Below are 11,106 nucleotides of genomic sequence, written 5' to 3' on the forward strand. Positions count from 1 at the left end.
CAGGACAAAGGACAAGTGGAGACATGATAGTAAACCAAGCGACGGCTTTATTCTCCAAACAAAACCACACAAAAACCAAACACAGGCTATACACACATGAGGAGACCGACAGAACACTTACACATGTTTAGGGTGGTAACTCGTTAACTTCGGGCTATACACTTATAGAGCTATACAGGACACTAAAACTACTATCACAATATTTACGTATGCAGAGACATATCATCGTGCTGACCCTCAGACTCCCCCCGGCTACAACTCCCAGCCTGCTTTGCGGTACTATGAGCGCCTTGGTGCGCTTCCTCCTCACCACCGGGCGAGGGCATTAAGGTATTATGCTATTGGCTTGTTTGTTTATTACCAAATAGATTCACCGCTGTAAAAATAAACTTTATAGTTGTGTTCAGAGGCTATTGGGAATCTTTTGCGTTTGCGACGTTTTTTAGGAACACGTATTTTGTTTGTGGCAATGTACACTTTGTAGTGTTAAACGGGGACTGCTGCCCCAGTGTCTCCAACCAGTTATTAAATCTCCGTCTCAGAAGAAATTATTGAGGGTACTGCAAAATGTGAGAAATTCCGAGACCTTCACAAATTCGTGAACGTTGTGCAAGTCCTGTATGGTCGCCATGTTTGTGGAGATCAGCGCAAGGCTGCTCTCATCACGGGTGAGAGCTCGCGAGAATTTTGATGTAGGGGCTGCCCTTCCTGCTGGGGTCAGTTGTAATGAACTGAAAGCAGCGCCCCAAACTGGAGTTCAGCCTTAAGACCAGAAGCAACAAATGTGGCCGCTGAAATTAGCCCCCTGTTTAACTTGAATTGCCTTTAGTGTTGACAGCATGAAGTCTGCAGAATAATTTCTTGCTTAGAATATTTTTTCTTTCCATTTACAATAATATTTTTTCCTTTTGTCTGTTTGCATATCATAGATCAGCTCCACTATTATACTCTTGTTTTTTAAATTATTTCATATATTTTCTCCTGTGATTCCTCATATGGTTACCTTATATTTCTTCATTAATTATGGGTTTTCTTATCCATTCAGCCCTGTTTGCTGGGTTGTTAGATGATCTAATTTCCAGTTTCGTCTCCTATGTGTTCCGATCATTTGATCGCAGCTCATCTGAAAAAGGTCTTTACACCCTGTATCATTCACACCACACTGTGTTGCAGACAGTAGCTGCGGTCACCCACTTTATCTGTCTCTGGAGCTGTAATCGGGAGCATTATCAGATATGGTATTTCAGTGTGGTTCGGTCATCTATCAGTTCATTTTAATGGCAAATGACCCGCCTCATCCAGACAGCTTTCAAGGTCAAGGGAGTGAAACAGCAGCCCTCCCTGCAGGCCATCTTTGAAAAATCCCTAATCAGACAGGCAGGAAAAATGATATCAGATCCTTCCCACATCATCAACCCTGAATACCAACTTCTTCCTTTTGGCAAACGTTTCAGGGCTCCCAAATGTAAGTGAAACGGATACAAACATTCCTTTGTTCCACTATGCATTACAGCTGTCAACACAAAAATGTCAAGGATAAACAATTTTGACTCTTACAACCCACTTGGGTGCAATATGTTCTGTGATGTGTTATAAACGTTACATGCCATTTTCTCTTTGGCTCACCGGGCTGGGTCCCTGCTGAGCGATGTGGGAGTCCCAGGTTTGAGCCCCTGACAGTGGGGGGCCGACCTGAACCCCTGTTGTGTTACAATAGTGTAATGTGCAATGATTTCCTTTTCTTCTCTCTTTCTTATTTTGCATGCTATTTAAATGTACAGGAGCGCTGGTTGTCCATAAAAAAATTGCCTCAGGGGACAATAAAAGTCTTATCTCTTTGCTGGAAATTTTTTTTGCCCACCTGTTGAGAGAATTGAAGTGTGAAAGAGCGTGAGGTGTTAAAGTAGCTCCTGTCAGGTTTATTATATTGCTGTTGCTTTGTTTGAATATACTGTTATCTGTTGTGGGAATTAAAAAAAATCATCTGTGTTAGTGTGGGTGTTGCTCTGTAAATGGCTGACTTAGCTTTTAACTCATCATTCTGTAAGGTACAAAACAGAGCAGAAGATATATAGGACTTTATTGATCCTGAAGGGAAATTGATGTGTTACAGCAGTCCAAGACAAGCCAAAAATAAATATTAAAAAAATCACTTAAATAGAAATATAAAAGACTCTTTTCACAGGTCCCAGGCTCTTACACAGTCGGGTCTCCCTGGGGGGCCTGAACATCTCTCCAGGCTCCGTTCTTGTGCCTGTGTCTTCTGTCTCTCTTTCAGCGAACTCAGAGCAAGAGCTGCTGCCCTCTAGTGGTTACTGAAGTAGGGGGACGAACTGACATCACCTCTTCATGTGGTTTAAGCAGCTGGAGTCACATTAGAACATCCCCAGATAGGGTGGACATAATACGGTCACTACTGTCATGAGTCTGTTATGCAGCTGTCGCTGGGAACATTTTAATATTTAACTGAAACTGCTTTCCAGTGAACATTAATACATGCATGAACTAATACGAATGTCATTTAGTAATGGCGAACTTCAATGTCTGTCTTTGTTCGTAGCTGTATTACAGCTGGTGAATGTAGAGCCATGTGCGATGTGAGGGCGTGGTGTGTGAGAGTGGGTTTTCAGAGATCATGGGGAGCAGAGCGATCTGAAATGAAGGAAAGGCACGTTTAACTGGGGTGTAAACCTGAAATGTGTTCGGTCACCTCTGAGTGTCAGTTGAATAGATGTGTTGTCTTTTGTTATTTGGATGGGACTCCACTCTCTTGGCTCTCAGGGTAAAGCAGGGATATGGAGAAAAGGTTGTTTAGTCAAATGGAAGGGTACGTTTGTACCCCACCCCCACCACCCTTTATGTACAGAGGAGCCTCCTGTCCTGACTGGAGGAGCTCACCCAGCTGTGTCTGGAGAGAAGCCAGGGTCTCGGCTTCCACCACAGGGATGTGCGGCTTGTTCCACACCCCTGCCCCACTCTGTGTACAGAAGACCCTCCTGTCCTGGAGAAGCTCACCCAGCTGTGTCTGGAGAGAAGCGAAGGAATAAGCTTCAACAACACGGCCGGGCAGCTTGTTCCCCACCCCCACCACCCTCTGTGTACAGAAGAGCTTCCTGTCCTGAGTGGAGGAGCTCACCCAGCTGTGTCTGGAGAGAAGCCAGGGTATTGGCTTAAACTACAGGGCTGGGCAGCTTGTATCACAGACGGCAAAGGAATCAGACTGCTCCCATCGAGACCATTTTATTGTGCAGTTCCATTATTTCATGCCATACAGATGGGGATCAGGCACATGAATTACACCGTGTGTGGGGGATCCCAAGTATGACATTGTGGAGCTATGTGACAGTCACCCCCCTCACTTAAGCTGTCCAAATTCCATTAATGAACATCGTCAAAAAGGTGCATTTGAAATTTTCTGCAGTCACACTAGAAACATGGACATAACCAAACCCCCCGCGCTGTAGATTAGCAACACCCTAGCCTTGATCCTAGTCTGCATGATAACCCCTCACCAGAACCCCAGGAGCAGGGAAAAGCGATTCCCATCCTCCATGACATCATAAATCACCACATGACATCATCAAGAAACTAGATAGATGGCCAAGCAGGGACCCTATTATAATGCAGGAAGCGCAGAGGAACTGAGAGAGCTCTTCCCGGTCCTCGTCCTCCTGCCTCAGACTCCGATGGCCATGTCCTGGGAGAGGCTCAGCTGCTCCAGCTCTTGCAGGGCCCGGTCGTACTCCCTCTGCAGCTGCTCCGCAGACAGACTGGAGGGGCGCAGGGCCAGGAAGCTGTAGGCGTCTTCGCAGTGAGAGAACTTCTCCCCCACACTGGAGCAGCAGGCACACAGCACCTGGAAGGACTGCAGTGTGCGTGTGCGTGTGCGTGCGGCAGATCAATTGTGTGTATGTGTTGCATTGATGTACACAGTACAAATGTGTAGTGTGTATACAGTATAGTTGGGTGTAGAGTGTGGTTGTGTGTATTGTGTATACAGATCAGTGGTGTGTAAAGTGTGTATGCATTGATGTATGTAGTACGAATGTGCATGCATGTGTAGTGTGTCGTTGTGTGTATTGTGAATACAGATCAGTTGTGTGTACAGTGTGTGTATGCATTGCGATTATGTGTACAGTATGAATGTGTGTGCGTGTGTAGTGTGTATGCGTTGTGTTGATGGATATAGTACGAATGTTTGTGCGTGTGTAGTATGTATACAGTATAGTAGGGTGTAGAGTGCGATTGTGTCAGATCAGTTGAGTGTATGCATTGTGTTGGTGTGTACGGTGCCATTGTAGTCAGAATGTGTGTAGTGTGCATTTGTGCACAGTGTGTAGATGTGTGGAGAAAAATGGCAGTTATTAACTCTAAAATGAATGACTGTCCTAAAATATCGTAGTTTCCTTATTTCCAGCTACTGTAGAGAGCTACCCGTCTGACTGACGGAGGCTCCCACTGAAATTCGGGAGAGAAAATCAGACCACCGATCTGCCCCTCCACCCACCTGCTCCGCCTCATCCAGGCTCTTCAGGTACTCCTCCTTGAAGTCCTGGATGTAATCCAGGAAGCTCTCTCCCGCCTCGGTCTTCTGCCCCAGGCTGGCGATGGCCACCCGAGCCGTGTCGCAGAAGTTGTGCAGCCTCAGCAGGATCTGCTGGACGCGGGACAGGCAGCGCTGCACCTCCTGCAGCTGCTTGGGCTTCCCGAGCTTCCCTGAGGGAGAGGTAGAGAGGGAGAAGGGTGGGCAGCAAGCAACAGGCACAAGGCAGGGTTCACCCTGGACAGGACAGCAGTCCATCACAGGACACACACACACACACACCCTGGACAGGACAGCAGTACATCACAGGACACACACACACACACACACACACACACCCTGGACAGGACGGCAGTCTATCACAGGACACACACACACTCACGCACCCTGGACAGGACACCAGTCCATCACAGGACACACACACACACACATACACACCCTGGACAGGACGTCAGTCCATCACAGGACACACACACACTCACACACCCTGGACAGGACGCCAGTCCATCACAGGACACACTCACACACCCTGGACAGGACGCCAGTCCATCACAGGACACATTCACACACACTGGACAGGACACCAGTCCATCACAGGACACACACACACACCCTGGACAGGACGCCAGTCCATCACAGGACACACACACACACACACACACACACACACACGCTGGACAGGACACCAGTCCATCACAGGACACACACACAGACACACACACACCCTGGACAGGACACCAGTCCAGGACCAGGCATGGACACCCCCCTCAATCGGCACGCTTACCTATTTCCACCAGCACCTGGGAGTAGACGGCCTGCATGCGGTTGAGCTTGGCGGCATTGTCCCAGATCTCCCGGGTGAGGCAGTTGTCCTGCCCGTAGAGGTGGCGCAGCTCGCCCTCCAGGGCGCTCAGGCGGGCGTTGTTGCTCTTGTCGCTGTAGGCCCAGCAGCCGCCCTGGCGCTGCCTCTTCTCCGCCAGCTTGTCCTGGATCTGCCGGCCCACCTGGGCCTTTTCCTCGTTCAGGCGGGCCAGCCGGTCCTTCAGGGCGTGGGCCTGCGCCCGCAGCGCCTCCGCCTCCTGCGTCTTCTTCTCCCTCTCCTGCTGCTCGCTCTCGCGGACCGCCTTCACATCGCTGCAGGTGCCGGCCACGCTGCCGTTCAGGCTCTCGTACCTGCGGTCGAGAGAGAGAGAACAGGCAGGAGGAACTGAGTCTCTTTAGTCTGAAGGGTGTGTCCCACACCGTCAGACTGGAGGAACTGAGTCTCTTTAGTCTGAAGGGAGTGTAAAACTATCTGAAAGCGTTTGAAAGCGGAGAACAGAAAACACCTCTTTGCACAAAGTGTGGTGGGGGTGTGGAACAACCTGCCCAGCTCTGTGGTTGAAAACTGGCTACTTTCACACCATTGCAGCCTCGGATCCATTAACCATTAAAACAGGCTAGACCGGTTCGAAATGAAAAAGAGGACTTGGCCCTTCTTATGTTCTCATGACAGAGAAAAACGAGTGCCTTGGGGGGGGAACAACGTGAGACTTGACGTATCGTTCAATAGCCTTTATCCATTTGCTCAGCTGTTCAGTTCAACCCTTCCATCTTGAGGCTGACTGAACTCCGATTAAAATGATGAGAATGATATTTAACCCCCTTCCCCAAGAGAGCATCAACAGACCCAGCAGACGCAGCTGGAATTCCCCAGAGAAAATAAAGATGCATACTTTTCCACGACGTTCTGCACGTCGGAGAGCTCTTCCCGGTCCTCGTCCTCCTGCCTCAGACTCCGATGGCCATGTCCTGGGAGAGGCTCAGCTGCTCCAGCTCTTGCAGGGCCCGGTCGTACTCCCTCTGCAGCTGCTCCGCAGACAGACTGGAGGGGCGCAGGGCCAGGAAGCTGTAGGCGTCTTCGCAGTGAGAGAACTTCTCCCCCACACTGGAGCAGCAGGCACACAGCACCTGGAAGGACTGCAGTGTGCGTGTGCGTGTGCGTGTGCGTGCGGCAGATCAATTGTGTGTATGTGTTGCATTGATGTACACAGTACAAATGTGTAGTGTGTATACAGTATAGTTGGGTGTAGAGTGTGGTTGTGTGTATTGTATATACAGATCAGTGGTGTGTAAAGTGTGTATGCATTGATGTATGTAGTACGAATGTGCATGCATGTGTAGTGTGTCGTTGTGTGTATTGTGAATACAGATCAGTTGTGTGTACAGTGTGTGTATGCATTGCGATTATGTGTACAGTATGAATGTGTGTGCGTGTGTAGTGTGTATGCGTTGTGTTGATGGATATAGTACGAATGTTTGTGCGTGTGTAGTATGTATACAGTATAGTAGGGTGTAGAGTGCGATTGTGTCAGATCAGTTGAGTGTATGCATTGTGTTGGTGTGTACGGTGCCATTGTAGTCAGAATGTGTGTAGTGTGCATTTGTGCACAGTGTGTAGATGTGTGGAGAAAAATGGCAGTTATTAACTCTAAAATGAATGACTGTCCTAAAATATCGTAGTTTCCTTATTTCCAGCTACTGTAGAGAGCTACCCGTCTGACTGACGGAGGCTCCCACTGAAATTCGGGAGAGAAAATCAGACCACCGATCTGCCCCTCCACCCACCTGCTCCGCCTCATCCAGGCTCTTCAGGTACTCCTCCTTGAAGTCCTGGATGTAATCCAGGAAGCTCTCTCCCGCCTCGGTCTTCTGCCCCAGGCTGGCGATGGCCACCCGAGCCGTGTCGCAGAAGTTGTGCAGCCTCAGCAGGATCTGCTGGACGCGGGACAGGCAGCGCTGCACCTCCTGCAGCTGCTTGGGCTTCCCGAGCTTCCCTGAGGGAGAGGGAGAGAGGGAGAAGGGTGGGCAGCAAGCAACAGGCACAAGGCAGGGTTCACCCTGGACAGGACAGCAGTCCATCACAGGACACACACACACACCCTGGACAGGACAGCAGTACATCACAGGACACACACACACACACACACACACACCCTGGACAGGACGGCAGTCTATCACAGGACACACACACACTCACGCACCCTGGACAGGACACCAGTCCATCACAGGACACACACACACACACATACACACCCTGGACAGGACGTCAGTCCATCACAGGACACACACACACTCACACACCCTGGACAGGACGCCAGTCCATCACAGGACACACTCACACACCCTGGACAGGACGCCAGTCCATCACAGGACACATTCACACACACTGGACAGGACACCAGTCCATCACAGGACACACACACACACCCTGGACAGGACGCCAGTCCATCACAGGACACACACACACACACACACACACACACGCTGGACAGGACACCAGTCCATCACAGGACACACACACAGACACACACACACCCTGGACAGGACACCAGTCCAGGACCAGGCATGGACACCCCCCTCAATCGGCACGCTTACCTATTTCCACCAGCACCTGGGAGTAGACGGCCTGCATGCGGTTGAGCTCGGCGGCATTGTCCCAGATCTCCCGGGTGAGGCAGTTGTCCTGCCCGTAGAGGTGGCGCAGCTCGCCCTCCAGGGCGCTCAGGCGGGCGTTGTTGCTCTTGTCGCTGTAGGCCCAGCAGCCGCCCTGGCGCTGCCTCTTCTCCGCCAGCTTGTCCTGGATCTGCCGGCCCACCTGGGCCTTTTCCTCGTTCAGGCGGGCCAGCCGGTCCTTCAGGGCGTGGGCCTGCGCCCGCAGCGCCTCCGCCTCCTGCGTCTTCTTCTCCCTCTCCTGCTGCTCGCTCTCGCGGACCGCCTTCACATCGCTGCAGGTGCCGGCCACGCTGCCGTTCAGGCTCTCGTACCTGCGGTCGAGAGAGAGAGAACAGGCAGGAGGAACTGAGTCTCTTTAGTCTGAAGGGTGTGTCCCACACCGTCAGACTGGAGGAACTGAGTCTCTTTAGTCTGAAGGGAGTGTAAAACTATCTGAAAGCGTTTGAAAGCGGAGAACAGAAAACACCTCTTTGCACAAAGTGTGGTGGGGGTGTGGAACAACCTGCCCAGCTCTGTGGTTGAAAACTGGCTACTTTCACACCATTGCAGCCTCGGATCCATTAACCATTAAAACAGGCTAGACCGGTTCGAAATGAAAAAGAGGACTTGGCCCTTCTTATGTTCTCATGACAGATATCTCATGATATCTCATGTCGGAGCACATCTTCTGGATCAGGGTCTTGGACAGCTCCAGGCTGACCCGGGCCGACTGCATTTGCTGGTCCCTCACCGCCTGCCGAATTGCTGGGAACACCCGTTTCATGATGTCGGTCCCCACATTGGCGCACTTCGGGGGGGGGAAGAACCGGAAATGAGAGAGAAAGGTAAAGTTACTTGTTCCCCACCCCCACCACCCTCTATGTACAGAAGAGCCTCCTGTCCTGACTGGAGGAGCTCACCCAGCTGTGTCTGGAGAGAAGCCAGGGTATCGGCTTCAACCACAGGGCTGGGCAGCTTGTTCCCCACCCCCGCACCCCTCTGTGTACAGAAGAGCCTCCTGTCCTGACTGGAGGAGCTCACCCAGCTGTGTCTGGAGAGGAGCCAGGGCATCGGCTTCAACCACATGGACTGGGCAGCTTGTTCCACACCCCCATCCTTTGTGTACAGACGTGCTGCCTCCCCCCCCCCATCAGTTTGAAATACACTTCCAGGCAGTGGTCCACTACACGAGCATCACTATTAGTGCTGATGGGCCAGCAATAATGATATTTAAAGGGCGCGTTGCCTACCTGTAAAAACGTAGCCGCCGTAGAGATGCACAGCTTGCGCGACTCCGTCCCCCGCTGGTGGACTTTGGTCTCCAGATCCGGGTACTGGCAGAGGCTGAAGTAGGACACCTTGAACAGCACAGCCGCCTTCTGCACCACGGAGACCAGCTCCTGGAGCTGGATCACCGACTGCACCGCGTGGAAACCGGCCTGGACTGCGGCCGCACGCAGGCGGAGAGAGAGAGAGAGAAACCGGACAGGAGGCCACGTTAAAATCCGCTGCGGGCCGCCGAAAACAGCCAGACGGCAGACGGATAAGACGGGAGGGGAGGAGAGCATTCAAATGCAGCTGCCTCGGCCGCTGCAGGAAAAGCTCGTCCCAGCAACAGGGAGGAAAGAGCTGGGAGTTTGCGCCATTCCCGAAGGGGGAACCACAGCGCTGTTTCCACTTAAATCCAAAAATAAAAATTAATTTTCTAGAACATCGATGAGGAAATGGTGGTAACCGAGATCTAATAAGCGGGTCTTTTAGTAGTAACGAGTAACTTTTTTTACTAGTTGTTTGAGGACGCCTCATTGTTGAAGGCTGATAATTCGGCCCTTTTCCGCCAGAGGGCGCCCCAAGTCCTATCAGACTTCCATCAGGTCTACGCGTTCCCACAGTTGAAGCCATTTGGACATAAGGAAGAGATTCCCGAGGATAATATAACCACCCGTGGCTGTTTTGGGGGGCATTCATTTTCGATTTTGTAAATTAGATCTCACTTGACGCTGCTCAAGAACGTCATCTTTGATTTTCTCAGTCTTCCGTCCTTATAAGATAACGGGATGAGAAGTTCCTTTGTTTAACAGCGTCTGATCTTTAAGCCGACTTGTCACGCACATGGCATGCAGTCGGTGATCCTTTTTTCGACCTCGGAGGTACCAACACACCTACCTTTGTTCTCCGCCATTTTTGTTGCTGATCTTCTTTACTTCTGGAAAAGAGAGAGACGGAGATCAAAATGTTTTTTTTTTAAATAGCTTGGTTTCTCCCTCCCTCGTCTTTTTAAAAAATCTGTGGTCAGTATCTGCTCTTCCTTTCCCTGAATCTCTGTCACCCTAAGCGTCACCCAGGCGGGGCTCCACACTGGTGGGGGGTGAAGGGGATCCCCGTGACCCGGAGAGAGCTGGAGAGTCCGGAAAGGCGCTATATAGGTGTGAGGGGGTTGAATAATATGACCTGTACCCCCCTTTTGGGTACTTTTTCCAGGGTCCTTTATTATAGGGGCAGCTCCAGCGTGCGTGTTTGCTTCTTCGCTGGCGAGTAGAGGGTCGCTGGTGTGTTTCTGCCGGTGCCTCGCTGTATCTAATGAATTAATTCCTTATATACAAAGGGGCGGAGCGCGGAGCGGTGACTCTGTGCCTCAGGGTCTGCCGGTTCCAATCCCGCGGCCGGCAGTGGTAGCCCTTCACCCCAGCTGTTCCAGAGGTGCTGTATAAATGGCCGACCCTGCGCTCTGACCCCCAGCTCCCTGTCTGTGTATCTCACGGAGAGCAAGCTGGGGTCTGTGAAAAGACACTGTATAGGGCTAGTTAAAGTAATCTCATCTTATTTTATAGCTGCTGCCTCTACCGCGTTTGCTGGGGATCGGAGTGAAGTTGCAAATTCTTACTGAATGACAGTTCTAGTGCTCTTCACGCGAGACAGGGGAACCCGAAAGAAAGCCACGCGCGTTGCAGCGGCCACGCAGAAGAGGACCGAGCTCAAATACGCACCGAGGAGCTGCTGGAAACGCGCGTGAAAGGAATAAAAGCGTGCGAGAGGAGGAGGAGGTGGGGCAGGTTGGTGATACAGACCTGTTTGCGCGCGGCCCCGCC

At 51.2% G+C, this 11,106-nt stretch overlaps 2 protein-coding genes across 2 annotated transcripts; both read right to left on the minus strand.

The window, feature by feature from the left end:
* Nucleotides 1–3,224: 3,224 nt before the first annotated feature.
* On the minus strand, nucleotides 3,225–6,311 carry LOC148664673 (uncharacterized; the record flags this gene model as incomplete). Its single annotated transcript, XM_088630916.1, has 4 exons — nucleotides 3,225–3,865; nucleotides 4,508–4,716; nucleotides 5,328–5,716; nucleotides 6,259–6,311. Coding segments are annotated over 4 exons (840 nt in total), but the record flags the coding sequence as incomplete, so codon positions are not given.
* Nucleotides 6,285–11,106, minus strand: LOC148664674 (uncharacterized). Its single transcript, XM_088631557.1, has 7 exons — nucleotides 11,005–11,106; nucleotides 10,184–10,223; nucleotides 9,268–9,461; nucleotides 8,676–8,825; nucleotides 7,961–8,354; nucleotides 7,151–7,359; nucleotides 6,285–6,502 (listed from the first exon to the last, which is right to left on the minus strand). The coding sequence occupies exons 2-7, from the start codon at nucleotides 10,197–10,199 to the stop codon at nucleotides 6,314–6,316; spliced, it is 1,152 nt and encodes a 383-aa protein (XP_088487683.1). The 5' UTR covers nucleotides 10,200–10,223; nucleotides 11,005–11,106; the 3' UTR covers nucleotides 6,285–6,313.

This window comes from Lepisosteus platostomus, chromosome 5 (assembly GCF_059453375.1).
Source record: "Lepisosteus platostomus isolate fLepPlt1 chromosome 5, fLepPlt1.hap1, whole genome shotgun sequence".
Lineage (NCBI taxonomy): Eukaryota > Metazoa > Chordata > Actinopteri > Semionotiformes > Lepisosteidae > Lepisosteus > Lepisosteus platostomus.

What these genes read in the sequence shown, in the direction of transcription:
- LOC148664674 (XM_088631557.1), bottom strand. An exon ending in CCGACATGAGATATCATGAG is followed by an intron (nt 8,355 to 8,675) that starts ATATCTGTCATG and finishes CTCTCTCTCGAC; the next exon opens with CGCAGGTACGAGAGCCTGAA. An exon ending in GCCTGGATGAGGCGGAGCAG is followed by an intron (nt 6,503 to 7,150) that starts GTGGGTGGAGGG and finishes CGCACACTGCAG; the next exon opens with TCCTTCCAGGTGCTGTGTGC.